This window comes from Oenanthe melanoleuca, chromosome 1A (assembly GCF_029582105.1).
Source record: "Oenanthe melanoleuca isolate GR-GAL-2019-014 chromosome 1A, OMel1.0, whole genome shotgun sequence".
NCBI lineage: Eukaryota > Metazoa > Chordata > Aves > Passeriformes > Muscicapidae > Oenanthe > Oenanthe melanoleuca.
This window is the reverse complement of record NC_079334.1, coordinates 25,199,326-25,221,882: the sequence shown is the minus strand read 5'-3', so window position 1 is coordinate 25,221,882 and position 22,557 is coordinate 25,199,326. Positions and strand designations below refer to the sequence as shown.

Below are 22,557 nucleotides of genomic sequence, written 5' to 3'. Positions count from 1 at the left end.
GAAGGAAGAGATTACATGAGCCTGGAGAAGGGAATTGATTTGTACAAGGTTCTGATTGGGCCATTTGAAATCCCTGGAGCAGAGGCCTCCCAGGTTTTGTTTTTGCCCTTGAAAACACGGTGTGAGGAGGGAGCTTTTCTTTTCAAGATAAATGTTTATATTTCCTTCTCAGGCACTTCAGTATTTATGTTCTGCTTCTCTTGGAAGTTGCTTGTTTTGGTTTTGTTGGGTTTTTCCTTATTTCCCCCTTCCCCCTCTGATGTTTTAAAATTTGTTTGAAAACACATGTATTTTAACAGTTTTAAAATAAGGTACGGGTAGATTGCAACCTAGTGTAAAGTGTTTGTTTTGTTTTCCTGCTATGTTCCTCACTAGAACTTGTTAAGACCATTATTTAATTCATTAAGTTCACTATTTAATTCTCTCCCTTTCTAGCCCTGTTTCCTCCTGGAGACAGCTCATGTAATGAGCTCAGTTTCCTTGTACAGAGATTTTAATTACTGCTGCATACAGTTGTATGCCACCAACAGGATTTTCGTGATGGGTTTAAGTATATTTTTGTTAGTACAGGAGAACTGATGAGTTCTGTATGATGAATCCTCTTTTTCTTCAGCTAAATTATGCCTGGAATGTTTTTGTACAATTACTGCATATCTGAATTTCTCTGGACCAGTCATTCACAACTAATGTTGTTCTGCCTCGGGTAACTCTGCCTGCATACCACAGTTAAATAAAAGGTTTTTATATATTGAAACAGAAGAGAGAAATATATCATAATACCTCTTTGAGTATGTGACAAATGAGTGTTAAAAGTGGTGTTTTTTTGAAAGCATGGTATTTTATTTCATTGCAGATGTGGAATTTACCTTCCCAAATTTAGTTTCATCAGGCCAACCTAAATTCTCAAACAGGAGGAAGGCTTTAGATTTAAGAATAATGCATCAACAGATGCTTTTTGTCATGAAATAAAGATTTAATATATGACCCTAATTACTGAACTTTAAGACCACACAAAATATATCCTTATGCTGTAAAGCACTCACCATAACAAAGGTAGTGCAATCTCTCAGATGGCCTTCTCCTGAGTAAATGTTATTTAACTTGTAGTTACCCAATACCTTTTCGTTTTTCCATAAAGCAGGGGGATATAATGTGCAAGAAAATATATATTAGAAAAAAAAAATCAATCAAACTGTGCTCAGTTGTAGAAACATTCAGAAGGATGCTGAGAATCAAGTTTTTAAAAAGTGACGTTGTACCAGAACATTTAATATTAGGCTTTATCTTAGTAAAAATAGAGTGCCAAAAACAATCCTTAGATTTCCTTTCAAAAATCTTATTCACGTTGTTCTGTTTTTTTTGGGTTTTTTTTTGTTTTTTTTTTTTTTTTTTTTTCCACCTGGTTTGCTTTGAGGGTTTTTGTTTGGGTTTTTTAGTTTGTTTTATTAAAAGACTATATATGTTTGATTTTTCTCTAGTGATCTGATAGAAGTACTGCTCCAGCTTCCTTGGTAGTAAGCATTCTTCCAAGGTCTTAGAGGAAGATGTGATTTAAATTATTTTTTTCTTTTTTTTTTCATGATAATTTGCATTTAGACTAGAAATTTTATCAATAATGTAGGCAAGCTGGAGTATTTTTCTAGAGCAAACAGCAATGGAATTAATCACCTAATACCCATGCTATCCCCACGATGCTCCAGGCTCTTCCTTTTAAAATATTTGCCTCACATAGTATATGCAAAGGTTAAGCTTTCATAGTTCTTTTATTAAATTACTCTCAAATTCCTTCACTCCAATTTTTAATTTCTTTAGTATCTTTCTGCAACTTTATATATCTCACCAAAATAAAATACAGTTGGAACACCTTACAAATGTGGTGTTATTCTATATATATAATTTGAATGATACCGTTAGTAGTTTACTTTTCTTAAACACTTAAACCCCGACGTGCTTAGACCCCGAAAGTAGTTTTTAAAGAATAAGTTACTGTTTATTTCTCTGAAATACATAGTCACAAAAAATGTTTCGAGCGTGTCTAGCACCAACAGAAAATCGGATTGCCGTGAGCCGTAGCTAAACCCGTGTGCCTTTCCCTTTTCACCCTGTGACATCCCCGTCGTTGCTGTGGGTGAAAGGTTTGGAGCATCCCCCAAGGCCGGGATCGGGATCCAGCGGGAGCGGGGGCCGGGGCACCGCCCGCCCGGGCTGCAGCAATTTCCAGCCAATCCTGCCCGGGAACCAGCTCCCCTCCTCCTGCTCCTCCTGCTCCTCCTGCTCCTCCTGCTTCTTTCTCCTCCTCCTTTCCCCTCCATCTCCCCGTGGTTACCGTCCCTGCCATCGCTTCCCGTCCTCCCCCCACCCGCTCCCCCGAGTCGCTTTCTCCCCTTGATCCGCAGCCAAGGAAGACGAATCTGCGGAAGATGAATCTGCGGAAGATGAATCTGCAGGGCAGCACGGCCATGAGTGCCGAGCATTTCGCTCTGACTGCCGATCAAACCAGCCCCTGCTTTGTCTGCTTCTGCTGCTCCTTTTATCAACTGCTGGCTTGTGCTTTTTGACCTCCGTTTACTTATACCGCGGCTGCTGCCCTGGCTAAGGGGGAAAAAAAGAACAACACAAAACAAAAACAAATGAAACCTTAAACAACCCACCACAAACCCAAAACATGCCAAGGAGCAGTTGGGATGTTCCAGCTTGCTCTGTTAGAAAATATTATTTTGGTTCTGCAGGCGTCAATGGTGGTATGCATGATGGTTTATCCTACATGATAAAATACTTCTATCAGGACCCAGTGATCAATACATCCTTCCCCTCCCCTTGTCCATTCTCTCCTAGAAAACTTGGTGCACGGCTGCATGGTACAGAAACAACCCTGCCATAGTAACGAGGGTGATGCAAACAAACATTTTTTCTCTCCAGGAGGCACCTCTGGGTATCACATCTTTGAGAGGCTGATTGTTCCAGCCCTCTGCACTCTGCATACAAATGATACCTCTTTTTCTCATGTGGGAAGGGCTTTCAATTAAAAATAAAGTCCTCTTCCTGCAGAAGCCACAGGTTTTTCCTGTCATGGGATTCCTCTATGGAATTCGCAAGTAGTTTCTGAGAGAATTATGAGAAAATCAGCACAAACAACGGCACAAGCAACTTGGAGTCCCAGGACAAAATAATAATTAAACTCGAATAGGAGCTTTTTTGAGTTTGTTTTTTTTTGTTTTGTTTTGGTTTTTTTTTTTTTTTTTGGTTTTGTGTTTTGGCTGGGGTTGGTGGGGAGGGGAAAGGGTAGAGTCAGTTTCTTGTTTGGGACTGGTGTTTTTTCTTGGAGATTTCTTTGGTTTTTGTTTGTTTGTTTTTGTTTACCTTATGGAAAAACCAAACTTGATCCTCAGGACATGCATGAAACTAAATTAATCAGTTTATGAACTATTTACCACCAGTGCTAGGACTTGTGCAAGCAGCTGTGTTGTCCAGAATTTATTTCTGTGAGGAGAGAGATTTCTTCTTTCCTCACATCATCATCTTTCTCTTTTCTCTCTGATTTGAAAAAAACCTGTAGAGTAAGGATCCATTTACTTAAGAAAACTCCAATGGAATTTAGACAGCATTTCTATCAGTAACCCTTTTGTTGTAACTCATTTTATTATTAAATTAGACTTCATTAAACTTGATAGAGTTAACCACTGACCTTCTAGGTAATAAAGATAAGCAAGAACATCTTCAGTCAATAGTGGTCATTGTTCTGAAGGTGTCCTAGTATGCTTAGTGGAGAAGCCATTTCAAGCATTAAATCACCTTTATCACTTTTCTCAGAAATTTCTTTACCTCTTGCAATAGTTTATTTATTTAGAGGCCAGGAATGTGCACGCTGTGCTGGGTAGAACCATTTCACACAATGCTACAATGGTACAAAGACACAAAATCCTGTTTTATTCTCTGTTCCTTTTCTGGTGCTTCTAAACATTCAAGTAATTTCCATTGCAATGCTTCTGAACATCGAACATGTTTGTTTTATTTATTTGTGGTTTTCAAATGTGGGAAGACTTTTTTTAATTAAGATCATTCTGGAAGGTGCAGTAAATGTAGAAAATGGTGGTCACAGTTCTAGAGAGTTAGGAATCAAGCACAAGGGGAGGACAGGCAGTGAAATTGAAAACTATGGTTTTAAATAATTTAAAATTCTGGAGTCTGTTATTTAATGAGACCCAAAATACCTAAAGATAGAGAGCCCAAAATGTTCCTGCTATGTAGGTAATGGCAAGTTCCCTGTTGCATATCAGGAAAACAAAGATTTATTTTGTTCCTCACCGAAAGGATGGTTGGATTTGCCATTTGATCACCCAAATCATAATGATCCAGAGATCCAAGTTCACATGTCTGTAGGCAGTGAAGTTCCCATTAATTTCTAATCCTCTGTGTGTGTGTAGACTGCTAATTGCTGAAGGACCTTTTAGCCACAAGAAGTTCATACAGAATAGAAGTGTCAGTGGATAGTGTTAATGAGATCAATATTTAATTGCTACACTTTATAGAAAATAGAACATGAGTGTAAAAAGTTATTACCTTGTAAACGACTTGGTAATTTTCTTTCTCTTGTGTGGTGTTTTGGGTTTTTTGTTTGCTTATTTTCAGCTATTACCCTGTAAATCACTTGGTAATTTTCTCTTGTGTGGTGTTGTTTTGGGTTTTTTGTTTATTTTCAGCCTTACCTATCCCTTTCTGTGTCTCTGAATTTGGGGATAACCAGCAGGAGCTACTGAGGGTTTCAGCATAAACACATCAATGTACGAAAAAAAGAACACTTTAAAGCACTATAGCTAAAAGTACAATTATTATTTTAATGTGCTTTTTAATGCTCTGTCAGAGAAGGACAGTGATCCATGCTGGTGTCCAGCTTGCACCTAGAGGAGTGCACAGCCAGGAAGAAATCCTGCTGTGCCCTGGGGCAGTCAGTCCCTGACCCAGGTTCATCAGAGTGGTCCAGGTGAATAAGAATGAAAATTCGGACCCAACTGACCCAACTTCAGAGAGTCTGGCAGTAATTTAGGTGCACACTGAGGTGTGAAAATTGTGATTCCCCCTTTATTTTGTGGGAATAAGCACTGGCCATGCTGATGGGCCTGTCTTCAGGGATTGACAGCTTGGAGTCTCCATGTCAATAGGGTGCACAAAGCCTGAATTTGCTTGTGCTGCAACTTTCAAAAGTATTTTCTTTTCCTCTCCATGTAATTAGACAACTTCTGTAATATCTAGTCATGTTGATCATCACTCTTGGCAAAAATCCAGCTCTATTTTTAGCTGGAGTTATATATTTCTTATAATAGTGCTCTGGGATGCTCATCTCCCTAGAAAGATGATGCAAAAGGATATTATTCCTTTCCCTTACTTTATTTAGATGAAACATTTGTAACACTATCATAAGCTTTTACTTTAGGAGATGAACCAAATCTGTATCTCCAATTTTCTGTATTTCCATCAGGATACTTTTAGCTGATTTAAAAAACATACCACTGAGAGTTTCTAAGTTAATATTAATTCTCCTAAGGATATGAAACTCTGTGTGCTGGCAGATCCACTGAGAGACAGTAACCTCTTCAGCCCAACTAACAGCTTCCCTGAAAAGAAAAGCAGATCATTAAAGAGAAGTCAAATTTGAAAATCACATTATTTCAACAGTCTCCTCAAGGGGATGGTGGTCTTTTGGGAAGGACAGGAGTGTTGGGAGGGATGTCAGGATGACAGACTGAAAGTAGATGCAGAGGGGAAGAGAAGAGCTAAATTGCTGACACTCCTGGAGTGGGCAAAGAAGTGGAATCATTCTGTCACTCACTCACTCACTCACTCACTCACTCACTCACTCACTCACTCACTCACTGCTGCCATCACCAAACCTGTTCCTGCACCCCAGTGTGCCCTGCCCACATCACAGGACATTGCTCAGGGCTCTTCCAACCAATGTTGCCTGACCAGGAAAAGCTTTTGCCATTGCTCTTCTACTGTCTTGGTTAACAGGAAAAGAGAGATAGATGGATAGAAAAGTAGATAGATAAATATTTGTACTCCATATACTCACTTGTTGGCTCTAAGTAAAAAAAAATAAAAAAAAATAAAAAAATCCTTGTGGATGAAGCACCAGGAGTGAAGGATAAACACTGTCCATTAAACATGAGACTGCCTGTAAAATAGAAGATGTCATATAGGAAATGAAGTGTTATTTCAGAATCCAGGGAATTCAGGTAGCTTCAAACTCCTTTTTGTTTTTCCATAACATTGAAAGGCCTGAGTTCCTGTAAGCAGGTTTTTTGCTCCTCCTTTTGATTTAATTTTGCCTATCTTCAGAAGTATCTTGATACCTCAGTAATGTACACACTGTTACTTATACCCATGGGTGCTGGTAAGAAGTTTGGTAAAGTAACACACAAAGTATGCAAAAATAAAATCAAGAAAATTAAGCTACCTGGTGTGGAAAACATAAATTTGGGTAAGCATTACTTGGACAACCAAGAAATACAAAATACAAAATAACCCAAGCTCACTGTAATGCATGAATCTATTCTACTTGCATACTGCTGTCATATCAACAAGGATTCTATGTAAAATCTACTATAATAAAAATTTACTCTCCATAATCTGTGGGGTTTATTCCTTTGAAACTAAGGTGTTGCTTAGGAACAAATTACACTGATACCTGTTGTAGTCCTTATGAGTTTGTCTCAAGAATACTTAAGAAGTAATGGACCCTGTATAACGATAAAAACTTGTTATTTAAAGAGGTCTTATATAGAGAGGATCAAGAAAATATGGCTTAAAAATTAACAAAGGTTAAATTGGAAAAAATATTAATGAAAAAATATTATCTGCACAATAAGCACCACACAAAGAGATCTAGTGAACTAAAAGGCATCGAGAAATGGGTTCTAAAAGAAATTGCAGCTTTTTGACAAAATGCAAATTAACACTGGGCAAGGGAAGTGAAGCAGGCATTTTGCAAGGCAGAATATTCTCATTAAACCACATAAATCAAATTAAATATCTTAATTGAACAATCTGCATGAATACTTGCACCCATATGTTTGAAATGAAATTAAAGCAAAGCTATAGAGAAGATGTGCCAAAAATAATGTGATTAAATCCAGATGTGCCACATAAAAAGGGAAAAAAGTAATTCCTGCAGGAGTCCTGAAGGATCAAAATAGGTAATTTGAATATAGATAAATGGAGAGAAAGCCACACTCACCACTGCCAAGGAAAAGGTATGTGATATCAAACAACAAGAGCAGCAATAGACAGGGAAGAACATGTTTTACATTTATGCAGAAGTTTTACTGAGTTCTCTATTCTGTTCCATCTATGTTGTAACCCTTAGATGCAGTCACAGCAGAGAAAAGTCTGCATAGAAATCTTTGGGTTTTTTTCCTTGGATAAGTGCAATGATAAATACTGTACAAAGACAGTAATTCCAAATGTGCTGGTTTTGGCTGGGTTGGAGTTTTTGCCTTTGCTTTTCTCAATTCAGCTGTCTTCATCTCAACCCATGAGTTTTATTGCTTTTACCCTTCTGATTCTCTCCCAGTCCCACTGGTGGAGGAATGAGCAAGACCCTGCAAGGCTCTTGGTTGCTGGCTGGGGTTAGACCACAACAACTGGAAGAGTTTCATCTGTTCTCATCATTAATGTTGATATACAAAGATAAATATGTACCTGTAGAATAAGTAATTTATATTAATAGGTGTAAACTGATGTAAACACTGGCTGTCTATATACACATGAAAATACACATCACAGGGGTGGCCAAGCATAACCTTGTATTAAATAACATACATATAAAAAAGATCTACAGAGAGAGAAAGGTAAATCTCAAAATCCCCATGATCATCTCCCCTGAGAGAGAGAACTTATGATAAAAGGTGGTGAAAAAAGACAAAACCAACAAAACAGTGATGGCTCATAGGCAAAAATGTGTGAAAGTACCAAGCAAAACCTTTTCACATTCAAGACTCATTTTATAGTAATAGGCATCCATTGGAAACAGGGAAATGATGATCAAACAAATTGAGAAACAGATGACACACAGAAAAAACCCAAACTTGTGCACTGCACACAGGTATAATTAACCAGAGGAAAACTCTTGCCAAGAAAGTTGGTATATAGCAACCATATGAGATAGAATTTATTTGACAATCCTTCCAACATAAAGTAAAAATACCCCAAATATATATTTATGGTAAATTTAAATAATAACTCGGAAAAAGTAGAAGTAGATATGCGCATGCAAAGCTTGAAGGCTTTCGGGAGTCACTGCAGCAGAATGGACTCACAGAGCACACAGGCAACCCAGCACAAAATAACACCTCCAGACCACTTTTGTGTTCAAAAGCTAATAATGTAAAGAAAGAAACGGAAAAAGTAATCCTTGTTTCATATTTCAATAAAGATATGACCAAGAAAATGATCAAAGACTTGCAACATCTTTAAAAGCGCAGACATAATGCAGATTTTATTCATGGCATAATGCAGATTTTATTCATGGGTACATGAGTAAGAGACAATAATTAGTTCCTTCATTAGCACGACAGTCTCATAACACAACAAAGCTACGTGATCATTCAATCAGAGACGTGGGGAAGGTTAGGCTTTCCTTGGGGGGAGTAAAAAAAAAATATATGATTCCCCCTAAAGATGAAAAATAGAAAAAAAATCGCAGCATTGTACTGGAGGTTTCTGAGCCCTCGGTAGAAAGGGAGCATTTACCGGGCCCTTTGTTGGGGCTCTGCTGCCGCCCTGGGCCGGGTTTCCTGCAGCCCCGGGCCGGCGGGGCCCCTGTCGCTGCCATCGGTACCGAGAGCCCCGCGGGGCCGGGCAGCGGGAGCGCGCGCGGCGGGCACGGGGTGACCCGGGCGGGATCCGCAGCCGGGCCCGGCCCGGTTCGGCCTCCCGGGGGCGGGGCCGGCCCGAGCCCGCAGCGCGCGGCCCCGGCGGGAGCGGCGGCGCCAAAGGCCCGGCCCGCGGGGGGAAGGGCGCGCGCAGAGCCCGCCCCGGCCCGGCCCCTGCAGTCCTCAACCAGGTCCGACCCACTGCAATATAGACACGCGCGGGGCTTTTCCCGCCGCATTGGTGTGGGTGCGAGCGAATGTGAGTCATGTCTGGTCGGGGCAAGGGCGGCAAGGGGCTCGGCAAGGGCGGCGCCAAGCGCCACCGCAAGGTGCTGCGCGACAACATCCAGGGCATCACCAAGCCGGCCATCCGCCGCCTGGCTCGGCGCGGCGGCGTCAAGCGCATCTCGGGGCTGATCTACGAGGAGACGCGCGGGGTGCTCAAGGTGTTCCTGGAGAACGTGATCCGCGACGCCGTCACCTACACGGAGCACGCTAAGAGGAAGACGGTCACGGCCATGGACGTGGTCTACGCCCTCAAGCGCCAGGGTCGCACTCTGTACGGCTTCGGCGGCTAAGCTCAGTTGCTGTTGAATTTTAGCGCTTTTACAACACAAAGGCTCTTTTCAGAGCCACCCACTGATTTCATAGGAAGAGCTTTTAATCACTGCCTACATAATACTATGTTTTTTTTACGGGGTGGTGGGAAGGCGGGTAGGGCTTTTGTTTTAGCTGGTTTCTGGGGAGCTCATACCCGCATACCCCTTTCCTTTGTTCCCAACAGCTAAGTTTCTCACTTGAGTAGGCGAAAAGATACGATATATACGCGGGGAACGAAGCTTGGGTAGCGGCTATAGCGCTTTCCACGGGGGCTCCTTGTTCTATAGGGAAACACGCGCTGCAACTTGCGTCCTTTACTCCCCCACTGCTCCCCATGAAGCATCCGCTTTCAACCCAGGCCCTCTTTAGAAAGAGCAATGGAAGGGACACGGGCGAGAAAAACGTGGGGAAAAGTGTCGTGCGTGACCGCGGTTGCCGTAGCCGCTCTCGCAGCACCGGTTTTACCGCCACAGCCTGGAAGGGGAAGAAGCTCCCGAAATGGCGGCGCTCTGCTCCCTGCCATTCTGTGGGCGGGACAGAGCGGGAAGAAGGAACAGCCAAGAGCACCCGGTAGCGCCCTACAGACTGCACAGCAGAGACGCTGCGATCCCTGTGCTCTAAGCCCTCCCTGCCGCCCGCCCCGTCCAGCGCCTCAGGCTGCCTGTTCTCTAGGCACCGCTCTCGCCTTCACCCACCACTGCCCCACCACTGCCCCTTGCGCCCTCCCAGCGCCGGCAGCTTTAGACCGGGAACCTCAGAATGACCTACACACATGGGGTAGATTGCAAAGGAACGGCAAATCCCAACTCCCCCCACTTATCCCTGGATGGCCACTGGAAAGGGTTTACACGGGCTGCCTATATAGCCTGCTCTGTAACACAGCGACAACAGCTCTCTCCGGTGGATTTGTGGTGGCTCTTAAAAGAGCCTTTCGCTTTGAAGTAGAAGGGCAGGACACTCAGGCGCGCTCGCCGCGGATGCGGCGGGCCAGCTGGATGTCCTTGGGCATGATGGTGACGCGCTTGGCGTGGATGGCGCACAGGTTGGTGTCCTCGAAGAGCCCCACCAGGTAGGCCTCGCTGGCCTCCTGCAGCGCCATGACGGCCGAGCTCTGGAAGCGCAGGTCGGTCTTGAAGTCCTGCGCGATCTCGCGCACCAGGCGCTGGAAGGGCAGCTTGCGGATCAGCAGCTCCGTGGACTTCTGGTAGCGCCGGATCTCGCGCAGCGCCACCGTGCCGGGCCGGTAGCGGTGCGGCTTCTTGACGCCGCCCGTGGCCGGCGCGCTCTTGCGGGCAGCCTTGGTGGCCAGCTGCTTGCGGGGCGCCTTCCCGCCCGTCGACTTACGCGCCGTCTGCTTTGTGCGCGCCATCAGGACACTCTACCAGCCTCCCGAAATTAGAGACACTAAAAAACCTTCAACGAGCCAATATTTATACTGCGCGGCGGCCCCGCCTCCTCTTTGCTGATTGGCCAAGGAAGCGGAGAATTTCATTGGCTAACAACTGAATCCGCTCCGAGGCCGTCCTTCCAAACAAATCTTGGGTTCTTTCGGATTTGAGAGAACACCAACGCCTGCAGTGTTTTACTTGTATTCTGCCTATTTCTAAAATTACACTTTCCTGTAGCTGGTCCCGAATTGCACTTGCGGCTTTGCATTTTAAGCAATGCAATTACTTAAAGTTCCTTAACTGAATAGAATAACAATCTGTCAAAACCTCACCAAAACAAACAAACAAAAAAAACCAATCAAGTAGACAAAACAAACAAAAAATCGTTAGCAAAATAAAAAATACACACCAATCGAGTTTTAGTTTTGGATCGCTTACAAGCACCGGATTCCTTGGTTTCTGCTGCCGTAGAACTTAGGATGACAGATAGAGTAAGCAAACCTGATTACAAACACGTTATCAATAATTCCTGGAAAATTATGTCCTATCTTTACCCACCGTAAGTAGTAAAGCAATCAATTAATTAAGGCAAGTGGTTAAAAACTAAGAAATGTCAGCTCAGAATGAGGGGAAGACCAAGTGAAAAGGCTTCTTCAGGTTAGGTACTAAAGAGCAGGTCGTAGCACAAGAAAGGGTTAACGCGGGATTTTCAAACCTCCCCCCTGAGAGCGGCCGTTTCCATCAGCCAATCAAAGGGCAGCGCTGGGATATAAAAGGAGCCGGGTCCACAACTTTGTAACAGTGTCTGGTTGTGTTCTCTCGTGTACTAAGTTGTATCCTGATGGCGCGCACGAAGCAGACGGCGCGTAAGTCGACGGGCGGGAAGGCGCCCCGCAAGCAGCTGGCCACCAAGGCTGCCCGCAAGAGCGCGCCGGCCACGGGCGGCGTCAAGAAGCCGCACCGCTACCGGCCCGGCACGGTGGCGCTGCGCGAGATCCGGCGCTACCAGAAGTCCACGGAGCTGCTGATCCGCAAGCTGCCCTTCCAGCGCCTGGTGCGCGAGATCGCGCAGGACTTCAAGACCGACCTGCGCTTCCAGAGCTCGGCCGTCATGGCGCTGCAGGAGGCCAGCGAGGCCTACCTGGTGGGGCTCTTCGAGGACACCAACCTGTGCGCCATCCACGCCAAGCGCGTCACCATCATGCCCAAGGACATCCAGCTGGCCCGCCGCATCCGCGGCGAGCGTGCCTGAGTGTCCTGCCCTTCTACTTCAAAGCGAAAGGCTCTTTTAAGAGCCACCACAAATCCACCGGAGAGAGCTGTTGTCGCTGTGTTACAGAGCAGGCTATATAGGCAGCCCGTGTAAACCCTTTCCAGTGGCCATCCAGGGATAAGTGGGGGGAGTTGGGATTTGCCGTTCCTTTGCAATCTACCCCATGCGTGTCGGTCATTCTGAGGTTGCCGGTTTAAAGCTGCCGGCGCTGGGAGGGCGCAAGGGGCAGTGGTGGGTGAAGGCGAGAGCGGTGCCTAGAGAACAGGCAGCCTGAGGCGCTGGACGGGGCGGGCGGCAGGGAGGGCTTAGAGCACAGGGATCGCAGCGTCTCTGCTGTGCAGTCTGTAGGGCGCTACCGGGTGCTCTTGGCTGTTCCTTCTTCCCGCTCTGTCCCGCCCACAGAATGGCAGGGAGCAGAGCGCCGCCATTTCGGGAGCTTCTTCTCCTTCCAGGCTGTGGCGGTAAAACCGGTGCTGCGAGACCGGCTAAGGCAACCGCGGTCACGCCGACCCTTTCCCCCACGTTTTTCTCGCCCGTGTCCCTTCCATTACTCTTTCTAAAGAGGGTCTGGGTTGAAAGCGGATGCTTCATGGGGAGCAGTGGGGGAGTAAAGGACGCAAGTTGCATCGCGTGTTTCCCTATAGAACAAGGAGCCCCCGTGGAAAGCGCTACAGACGTTACTTTGTTTTAATTTCCCCGTGTAAAAGATCAGGATCTTCCCGCCTACTAAAGTGCGACACTTTTCCCTCGGGAACGTAGGAGAGGGTAAGTAAGTACGAGCCTCAGGGAAACCCACTAAAACAAAAGCCGTACCCGATTCGTACCCCCCCTCCCCGAAAAAAAAAAAAACCAACCAAAAAACCCCCCCAAAAAAACCCCACCGTTACTTAAAATAGCGATTAAAAGCTCTTTTTCATGAAACTGGTGGGTGGCTCTGAAAAGAGCCTTTGTGTTGTAAAAGCGCTAAAATTCAACAGCAACTGAGCTTAGCCGCCGAAGCCGTACAGAGTGCGACCCTGGCGCTTGAGGGCGTAGACCACGTCCATGGCCGTGACCGTCTTCCTCTTGGCGTGCTCCGTGTAGGTGACGGCGTCGCGGATCACGTTCTCCAGGAACACCTTGAGCACCCCGCGCGTCTCCTCGTAGATGAGCCCCGAGATGCGCTTGACGCCGCCGCGCCGAGCCAGGCGGCGGATGGCCGGCTTGGTGATGCCCTGGATGTTGTCGCGCAGCACCTTGCGGTGGCGCTTGGCGCCGCCCTTGCCGAGCCCCTTGCCACCCTTACCCCGACCAGACATGGTTCCCGTTCACCCACGGTCAGATCAGTGCCTCACAACCCTTCGGCGCGCGTCTATATTGCAGTGGGTCGGACCTGGTTGAGGACTGCGCTGGGAGGCGGGGTCTCGTGCGCAGTCCCCGCCCGCTCCTTCCCGCGCTGCTCCCCACGGGCTTCCCGGGTTACGCGGCCCAGGCGCTTTCCCGGCCTTGTCCCCGCGGCTCCGCCTCTCCCGAGCGGGTCTGGGCTTCACGCCGTCATGGCATCACAGTGTATTCTGAGAAAAGAGAAGGGACCCAGAAGGATCATAGAGCTCAACATCTAAGTGCTGTGCTCGTACAAGGATTGGACCTAAAATCTTGGCTTTTTTAGCGCCTGGTTCTACCCTGCTGAATTAATGTCGGGCCGCACTACACTGTCCCTGCCCGCTGTCAGCCCGCGCGTCCCTTTTACTCTTTCCTGTCCCTCTCTGTTGCCCTGGGCGCTGGAGATAGTTCTATGGCATCTTTGGGTCTCTCTTAGTAGGAAGGCAGGACCTGCGCCCCCGGCCCCAGTTTCGGGCTGCTGCGCCCCTTCCTCGTCCCTCCCCGCAGGTCTGCGGCAAAATCGGACCAATGCGGGGCCTGTCTGGGCGCTCCCGCCCCGCCCCGCCCGCGGGGAGCCCGGCGGCGAACTCTTCCCGTCAGCGCTGCCTTTGTTCGCTCCGGATTCACGTTTCCTTTGTCTGCCCGGGCACTCCCGCAGCTGCCCCCTCCTCCGTGCGGTGCTGAGCGCTCCGCGCTTCCCTGTGCGCACGGAAACCTCACCGGAGATTCCCTGAAGGGAGTCCGGGGGGCTGGGTGAGGGCGGGGAAGGGACCATCTCTTCAGCCGGGCCTCGGGCAGGAGCGTCCGCTGCCCTACACTTAGATCCAGCCAGCGAAAAAAAGCACTACGGATATCGCAAACAACTGTCTGTACGACATCTGAAGAATGAACACTTTTTTTTTAAAATTTTATTTCAATGAGGAATGCAGAAATTTTTTCCGTGTGTTTCACAGTTTTTCGAAAAACATGCTCTACATGCTGCTCACAGTATTTTGGACTGTATTTGTGAAATGAATGAATAAATACAGAGCTATGAGACTGTATTTCTAAATTAAATCTGTTAAGAGTTGAAATATTACTTGCACAGAATAGAACTGATATCTAAGGTGCTTGGCAATTCTTATATTATTAGTATGTTATGTCCTTTAAACATGCCTACTGCCATATCATTTTTCATATCATTTGAAATGTATGCAGTTATTTATTTAAATTTATATCTTAATATAATGCAGAAAACCTCGGCAACATCTACAAAATCTTTCTGGAAATAAAATATTCCCTAAATTACGGGGAAAATCCAATTGAGATAGTCATGTGTTCAGTTACACACAGCAAAAAGGTGCAAATCTTGTTATCAGTATCAGTGCGAATTCATTTATCTTTCAAATTTCAAGAATTTCTCACATATACAGTATAAGGAAGAAAATATGGCTTTGATTTAGATTAGGTTTGCTTTTCTGACTAAACAGAATGAACTAAGACTGTTTATAAACTATAACTGGAAGATTAGTCACTACTGGACCTGCCTGGCTGGTTCCTAACATTCCCATTCGGCTCCACAAAGTCTGTTTTGCTCTTTATATCTGAAAATCTGTGTCTAGCTATGTTTCCTGAGGCAGTTATAAACAACCTTCTGATTACTTAAGAAAACCAAAAGAAATTATGCAAGATCTTTTGGTATGGTATGTCAAAATAATAATTTATTCCTAAGGCTTCCTAAATGCAGAGTGAGGATCCCAGTAAAACTTTTCCTTCCAGCAGTATGACCACTGCAAGACTTGGAAAATCCCCTTCCATGTCTTCCAGATGGGTGATGGAGAGGCTGAGACCTGTAGCTTAAAGTAAATAAAACAATTGCAAACTCCTTTCTTCAATAAGTGCAGTACATTGGATATAATTTAACATAATTCCTTCTAGAAGGCTGCCTTGCCTATGTGCTGCTGGGAGTGCACATGGACACAATTCCCAGGTGTGTCTGTTAGGGATATATTCAGTTCTTTTATGAATCAGAGTATTTTCTTAAGAAAAAAAAAATTAAAGAAGAAAGAAAAATTTGCTCCTGAATATAGTCCCTAATAAAGGTGTTTCTACTGTTAATTTGAGATTTTTTTTTTAATCAAAGTTTAATGTCTGATCTGCTTGTTATATATACTAAATACTACATTTTCCTCATGAATTTGTTCACACAGCATTAGAGGTTAAATGAGAAAAGAAATCTTTGCAAAACTCAGCTCTGTTAAAAAACCTGAAATCTGTAGTTTTTAAAGTGTGCATTAATTAGGCCAGTTGCCCTATTTCCTCACTAAACTATAATGAGTGAATTGCATTTTTTTTTTTACAATAAGGCCGCATCTCACCATGACTGCACAAGAAGGTACATTAAGAGTAAAAAACCCATTTCAGCAGTGTATTTTAACCAATTTCAAAGCTGCTCATAATTTTCTTGAGACCTTAAGTGTTAATTTAAATCCATATCTGTATCTTCTACAACTGTCATAATAGGTATAATGATATGCAAGCTAAAGTGGTGTATGGGCTGCTTAAAAGGTACATTTTTCCTAGCATTGCAAGCTATATAGATGAAAAGGGATAGAAAAGCTCTTTGAATTCCTAACTATTCAGTTTTAAGTCTTTTGGTATATAGACTGGAATTACTGAATTATGCCCAAGCATAACCGTGATCTGTATCATTTGAGGGACCTTGATTGCATGTTTGTTTTGTTTTGTTTTATTTTGTTTTGTTTTTTTCCTCACAAATTCTTTAGAATGTGCATTACAACCCGATGACACAGCTAAGGTACCATGTGATAGGGATTTCCTCTTTCCTACTGCTAGCTGCCTCTGCAAATGAGGTAATTTCATTTATTTAAACTTGCTTAGCTGCATTCCTTCACCCACTGGAATTTGCTTGAAAGCTGTCCTGAGCACCAGGAGTGTTTCCAGCACTCCTACCATATAATCCATCTGATTTGCCAGATTTTTAAGGTCTGAAATCATCATTGTTGGTGGCAACACTGGGTTAGTGACTGGTGAAACCTCTACTGGCAAAGGCAAATCTAGGCAGTGTTAAGCAGTGGATCTAAGTAACACAGAGGATGAAACTCCAGGTACTGAGGTGAGAAGACAAATGAGTGTAGTAAGTATTTGGAAAGAAATTCTGAAGTAAATAATGAATTCCTGGTCAGATGACAGGAAGAATTTGGAGGGATATACTGGATTTAGCTCCATAGTCAGATGAGGAGGCCCTCTCTTGTGATACCAGTTCTGACCTCCACATAAGACAGGTTTGTCAGCAGAGATAGGAAATCCTGCTTAGACACCTCTGCCCCTCAGCCTTTCTCTGGAATTCCAGTGCTTTGATGTACAGATACACACTTGTGGCTCAGAAAGCCAATCCTGATGTGGGCTGCATCAAAAGCATCCTGAACAGAAGGCCAAGGAAAGTGATCCTCCTGCTCTACCCATCTCTCCTGAGACTCCACCTGGAGAGCTGCATGCAGCTCTGTGACCTTCTGGCATAAGAAAGACATGAATCTGTCAGAGCAGGGCCAGAGAAGGCCACAAATATTATCAGAGGGTGAGGTCATCTCTCCCATAAAGAAAGGCTGAGAGAGTTGTGATTGCTTGGCCAGGGGAAAAACATGTTCAGAGGAAACCCTGTAGCAGCCTTTCAATACAGAAAGACTTTTTTCACACTTGTAGACACAGGAGAAAGGAAGATTGTTTTAAACTGGAAGAGGCTACTTATACATGGGACATAAGAAAGGAATTTTTTGCAAGGAGCCTTGTGGGACACTGAAGAAGGCTGTCTGGAGAAAAAGTGGATGCCCCATCCCTAGAGGATGAAATCCCTGGAGTCAGGCAGGGATGGGGCTTTGAGCAGCCTGGGCTGGTGAAAGGTGACCCTACTCTCAAACAGGGGTTTTGGATGAGATGATCTTTAATTTTAGCCTTCCAAACCAAGCCTTTCTGAGATTGAAATTTTCTGAAAAACACGTATGTAGAAATCTCTCCTGGAAACTTAGAAGGCTCATACACTTTAAAATAAGTTTTTAATTACCATTACAATTTTTAAAGAAGAGAAGAGTACAGGCCAGGAGATATTTAGCTGTAGCAAAAGATGATCAACAAAACAACATAATAATAAAACTACTACAACCTTAAACGTGTCCACTTATAAACAAAACCTTCAGACAGAGATACCAAAGGTATACAAGATTAGTCTGGTGTTCCAGCAGCTCTCTTCTTTATGTTTCTTTCCACATATAATACCTGAAGCCCTGCTTTGACCATGGCACAATGCTGCCTAAAAAGCCTCTCAGCTACAGCCTGGGGATGGCAAGGAGGCACAGTGGGAGTATTGCCTTCCCCCAAGCTCAGAGCACTCCTCCTCCTCTCCAGGGGATGGAAAAACCAGAGGTGCAACAAAGATGAGACCAATCACCTCAATGCAATGTGCTACAGACCATCGGGTGAAGCTTCTGGGAACGTCCTAACAAGAGGAATCAGCCAGACAGTTTTAATGCTAATTTATAATAATCAAAATGAAGAGATTTAAGGCTGTGGTCTTGGGTGGTATTTGTGCCAACAATGCAGGAAACTGATGTAACAAAAGGAGTAGCAATGAACAGTGGGAGAATTGATGAGCAGAAAACCTGAGACCACCACTTAGAATGGAAACGTATTGCCGCTACAAAGTGTTCCTGAAAAGTTACACTTTTGCTTTTGAGTGCGAGTGAGATGTATATTTATTGTAATTATTCATAAGGCATTCCTCATTCTATTTATACATAAATTTAACAGAGAGAACATGAGATCTTTTTAAGAATAAAGGGCTTTAGAGGGAATGAAGAAATCTTTTTTCTATCATTAGATGTAGCTACATCTGGGATTTAGGATGGTCTCCTATTATCTCCACGCTGCATAGCTTTTGCCACTCCCACCTGTGCTTTAGCCACCATGCCGTATCGTACACCCTAAGGAAGCAGGAGAACCATGAAAGGTGAGCAGAATCCTAAAAACTAGCTCTTTACTGAGCGTTTAAATTGAAAAAGGAAACAATGAATCACCACAGAGATGTTAGCATTCATTTATAAACACAGGTTAGAAAGTAAACGCACCGGCACTCTGTAGTAGAAACGAGGTCTGAAAATAAAAGTTCGAGTTAAATCGAGTATTTTTGAAAATTCGGTACCAGAGCACGGTAATAAAAAAAAGCAACACAACTCTTTTCTGACTAGGTGGGTGGCTCTGAAAAGAGCCTTTGGTTATAAAATGTTACGCCGCGGAAGTCTTAAGAGTAGCTTGACCCGCCGAGTTTATTTGCTTTTAGCTTTATGGCTCTCGGTCTTCTTGGGCAGCAGCACGGCCTGGATGTTGGGCAGCACGCCGCCCTGCGCGATCGTCACCTTGCCCAGCAGCTTGTTGAGCTCCTCGTCGTTGCGGATGGCGAGCTGCAGGTGGCGGGGGATGATGCGCGTCTTCTTGTTGTCGCGGGCCGCGTTGCCCGCCAGCTCCAGGATCTCGGCCGTCAGGTACTCCAGCACGGCCGCCATGTAGACGGGAGCTCCGGCACCCACCCGCTCCGCGTAGTTACCTTTACGGAGAAGACGATGAACGCGGCCCACGGGGAACTGCAGCCCGGCCCGCGACGAGCGCGACTTGGCCTTAGCTCGGACTTTGCCTCCCTGCTTCCCACGGCCGGACATGCTGGAAGCTCTGGATGCAGCACAGTCCCGACAAACAGCTGGAAATTGAGACAATCGTAGTGACGCAACCGCCCGGCCCTTTTATCCCTTCCCTGGGCGGGATGGGCCCGCGCCGATTGGCTGGAACCCGGCTCTGCTGAAACAACCAATGAGCAGACGGATCGTATTGTGACCAATCGGCGACGAGGACACGCCCACTGCTGGAAGGACCAATCGCATTGTACGCTGCTCAGTCCCCATATTTGCATACAGGGTCTCTATAAACGGCGGGCGCTGCGGCCATTTTACGAGCTGAGCTTTCTCCGGGAGGAAAAGCGCTGCTAAAATGCCCGAGCCGGCCAAGTCCGCCCCCGCGCCCAAGAAGGGCTCCAAGAAGGCGGTGACCAAGACGCAGAAGAAAGGCGACAAGAAGCGCAAGAAGAGCCGCAAGGAGAGCTACTCTATCTACGTGTACAAGGTGCTGAAGCAGGTGCACCCCGACACGGGCATCTCGTCCAAGGCCATGGGCATCATGAACTCCTTCGTCAACGACATCTTCGAGCGCATCGCCGGCGAGGCGTCGCGCCTGGCGCACTACAACAAGCGCTCCACCATCACGTCGCGGGAGATCCAGACGGCCGTGCGGCTGCTGCTGCCCGGCGAGCTGGCCAAGCACGCCGTGTCCGAGGGCACCAAGGCTGTCACCAAGTACACCAGCTCCAAGTAGGGCGTCTCGGACCGTCACTCTCAACCCCAAAGGCTCTTTTAAGAGCCACCCACATACTCTATAAAAGAGCTTTTACACTTTAAACAAATGTTTAACCTTAGACTTATCTTTGCAGTAGTAATTATGAATACGTAAGTATTTTGCAACTTAGAGGTAATTAAAATGCACTTACTAGTTTAAATAAATTGAAACAGTAAATCTTTTTATTTTACAGTAAATCTGCGAGACAATACTTTGATTTATTCCATCCAAATGAGGAATTTCACATTAAAATCAGAAAGCGTGCTTCAAGAAAAAAATAAAAGCATTTATTTTTAAAAGGCGGAGTGGCAAATAATCAACCTTGTCCACTTTTTGTATAGATGTTTTGGAATAGTTTTCCGTATGAGGAGTACAGGGCTGGGGGAAGGGAGAACACCCCTGGAATGGCGTAGAGGCTTTTAGGGGATGAGATCTCACGGAACGTGGGGACCCGGGAGCTCGAGTAAGCTCGGAGCCAGCGCGGCAGAGCTCCGTGCCCCCCTCCATTTCTCCCTTTTCCCACCCCTTCCCCCCTCCCTTTCCCCTGCAGCGCGGGCTTTTCCAAATTTCCCACCGGCCCAATCAGCGGCTGCGGTTTCTCCCATCAGCCAATCCGAGGCGGCGCTGTCCCCTCGCGGTGCCGCGCGGGCCCGGGGCCGCTCCGCCTCTGCGCTGCCGCCCGCGGGGCGCGGCGCCGCCAGCCCGGCAGGGCGCGGGAGAGCAGCGCTGAACCGCCGCTCCCACCCTCCTCCCGCCCCGGCCGTCGCCTCCAAGCCAAAGTAGGTCGGGCAAGTCACGCAGAAAGGTCATTGCCAAGGGAGCCGAGGAGCCGAGCTGACAGTTCGCTGCTACGGTCACTACGAGGTGTGGCAGTGGCATCCGTGCTGTCAGGAACCGCGCTGATTTAGAGCAACGAAAGGAACCTCCACGCCCCATAAAGGTACCCGCCCTTAAGCAGTCCCTTTAACAGATATAAACCCACTTGCGGTGCTCAAAAAAAAAAAAAAAAAAAAAAAAGCCTTTAGAAAACGTTTTCGCAGGGAATGTAAACTTTTATTTTTCCAAGTCTTAGTGTAAAGCCACGGCTGGAAGAAGTTTAGCGTCCCATCCACTCCATAGACGAGCATCCCACACGGATAGTGGCGAATAGTCGGCTCTGCTGCAGGCAGGGAGCTCAGGGACGGAGTGTATCAGCCCTTTTGGGGACAATAGTGGGTGGCTCTTAAAAGAGCCGTTGGGTTTAAAAGTATTTCCACTTCAACACTTCATTTCTTGGTCGCTGCCTTCTTTGCCTTGGCTGCTTTCGGCTTGGCCGCCTTGGGCTTGGCTGCTTTGGGCTTCACCGCCTTCGCCTTAGCCGGGCTCTTCGCTGCTGCCGCCGCTTTTTTGGGCTTCGCAGCCTTTGTGGCTTTCTTGGGGCTCTTCGCTGCTTTCTTGGCCGCTGCTGCCGCCGGCTTCTTCGCTTTCTTGGGGCTCTTCTTCACGGCCGCTGCCTTCTTGGGCTTCTTGGCGGCGCTGGCGGGTTTCTTGGCCGCCGGCTTCTTGGGCTTAGCTGCAGCAGTTCTCTTCTTGGGAGCTTTTTCCTTGACTTCTCCGGGTTTCTTGCTGAGACGGAAAGAGCCGGAGGCGCCGGTGCCCTTGGTCTGCACCAGGGTGCCCTTGCTGACGAGGCTCTTGAGCCCCAGCTTGATGCGGCTGTTGTTCTTCTCCACATCGTAGCCGCCGGCGGCCAGCGCCTTCTTGAGCGCGGCGAGGGAGAGCCCCTTGCGCTCCTTGGAGGCGGACACGGCCTTGGTGATCAGCTCGGTGACGCTGGGCCCCGCGGGCTTGCGGGCTTTGGAGCCGCTCGCCGCCTTCTTCGGCTTCTTGGCGGCGGCCTTGGCGGCGGGGGCCGCGACGGCGGGAGCGGCGGCGGGAGCGGTCTCCGACATCGCTGCAGAGACTTCTTCCTAATCAAAAGAAAGTAATTGGGCTACAGTAACCCCGATGCCTGAATTTATAGCGAAGCGGTGATCTGTGATTGGTGCTTTGCAGAGCCCGCCTAACTGTTAGCCAGGAAGAGCTTTTCCTCCTCCGAGTCTGTGTTTCTTCGGAGTTATAAATCCATATTTTTCGTAAAACGAGTGCCGCAAAATCACCCCAGTTTCTTCGGAGAGTGAAGAGGAGACTGTGGACTTTCATTCGGGCAAGTTTCTTGCTGTTTGGACTACAGATGGGAGAGAAAAGCTGTTTTTAACCCCGCGTTGTGATGCCGGAGAGACCCCGGGAACGGCAAACTTTTGTTTTTCCTTCTAAATTAAAATAAAACACGAAGATAAAAAGTCTTCCCCGTTTTGCAGGCTTACTCTTTGGGGGGTTTTCTTCAGATTAGGACAGAAACCGAGTGAGCAGCTTGAGTATTTTTTTCGTAAATTGATTTCAAAGACAAGGAAGTAACACAATTTCATGGCTGAGCTTTCAATATGGATAAAGATTCGGCTCTCTTAACCATATCTTTAACTATTAAGGATAGCGTATTTCAACGTATTTTCTTGTTTTAGGAAAGGAGGAGACCTTCGGAGGAATATATATACTATTAAAAATGTTTGCAACTGGCCAGTGCAATGCTGCTTTTTTTGTTGTAGCTTTT

The 22,557-nt window shown here is 46.2% G+C and overlaps 7 protein-coding genes across 7 annotated transcripts; 3 read left to right on the top strand and 4 right to left on the bottom strand.

Annotated features, from left to right (window-relative positions):
- Positions 1–9,136: 9,136 nt before the first annotated feature.
- LOC130267136 (histone H4) lies at positions 9,137–9,511 on the top strand. The gene has a single exon (XM_056516472.1). The coding sequence runs from the start codon at positions 9,137–9,139 to the stop codon at positions 9,446–9,448; it is 312 nt and encodes a 103-aa protein (XP_056372447.1). The 3' UTR covers positions 9,449–9,511.
- Positions 9,512–9,600: 89 nt separating this feature from the next.
- LOC130267110 (histone H3) lies at positions 9,601–10,839 on the bottom strand. The gene has a single exon (XM_056516444.1). The coding sequence runs from the start codon at positions 10,837–10,839 to the stop codon at positions 10,429–10,431; it is 411 nt and encodes a 136-aa protein (XP_056372419.1). The 3' UTR covers positions 9,601–10,428.
- An 801-nt stretch (positions 10,840–11,640) lies between these two features.
- Positions 11,641–12,594, top strand: LOC130267112 (histone H3). Its single transcript, XM_056516447.1, has one exon. It carries the CDS (start codon positions 11,700–11,702, stop codon positions 12,108–12,110), a length of 411 nt encoding a protein of 136 aa, XP_056372422.1. The 5' UTR covers positions 11,641–11,699; the 3' UTR covers positions 12,111–12,594.
- A 450-nt stretch (positions 12,595–13,044) lies between these two features.
- On the bottom strand, positions 13,045–13,432 carry LOC130267142 (histone H4). Its single transcript, XM_056516478.1, has one exon. The coding sequence runs from the start codon at positions 13,427–13,429 to the stop codon at positions 13,118–13,120; it is 312 nt and encodes a 103-aa protein (XP_056372453.1). The 5' UTR covers positions 13,430–13,432; the 3' UTR covers positions 13,045–13,117.
- Positions 13,433–18,572: 5,140 nt separating this feature from the next.
- Positions 18,573–19,281, bottom strand: LOC130267120 (histone H2A.J). Its single transcript, XM_056516453.1, has one exon. The coding sequence runs from the start codon at positions 19,199–19,201 to the stop codon at positions 18,812–18,814; it is 390 nt and encodes a 129-aa protein (XP_056372428.1). The 5' UTR covers positions 19,202–19,281; the 3' UTR covers positions 18,573–18,811.
- Positions 19,282–19,489: 208 nt separating this feature from the next.
- On the top strand, positions 19,490–20,000 carry LOC130267133 (histone H2B 1/2/3/4/6). The gene has a single exon (XM_056516467.1). The coding sequence runs from the start codon at positions 19,527–19,529 to the stop codon at positions 19,905–19,907; it is 381 nt and encodes a 126-aa protein (XP_056372442.1). The 5' UTR covers positions 19,490–19,526; the 3' UTR covers positions 19,908–20,000.
- A 961-nt stretch (positions 20,001–20,961) lies between these two features.
- On the bottom strand, positions 20,962–22,286 carry LOC130267103 (histone H1.10). The gene has a single exon (XM_056516436.1). It carries the CDS (start codon positions 21,857–21,859, stop codon positions 21,194–21,196), a length of 666 nt encoding a protein of 221 aa, XP_056372411.1. The 5' UTR covers positions 21,860–22,286; the 3' UTR covers positions 20,962–21,193.
- Between the last annotated feature and the right edge of the window lie 271 nt (positions 22,287–22,557).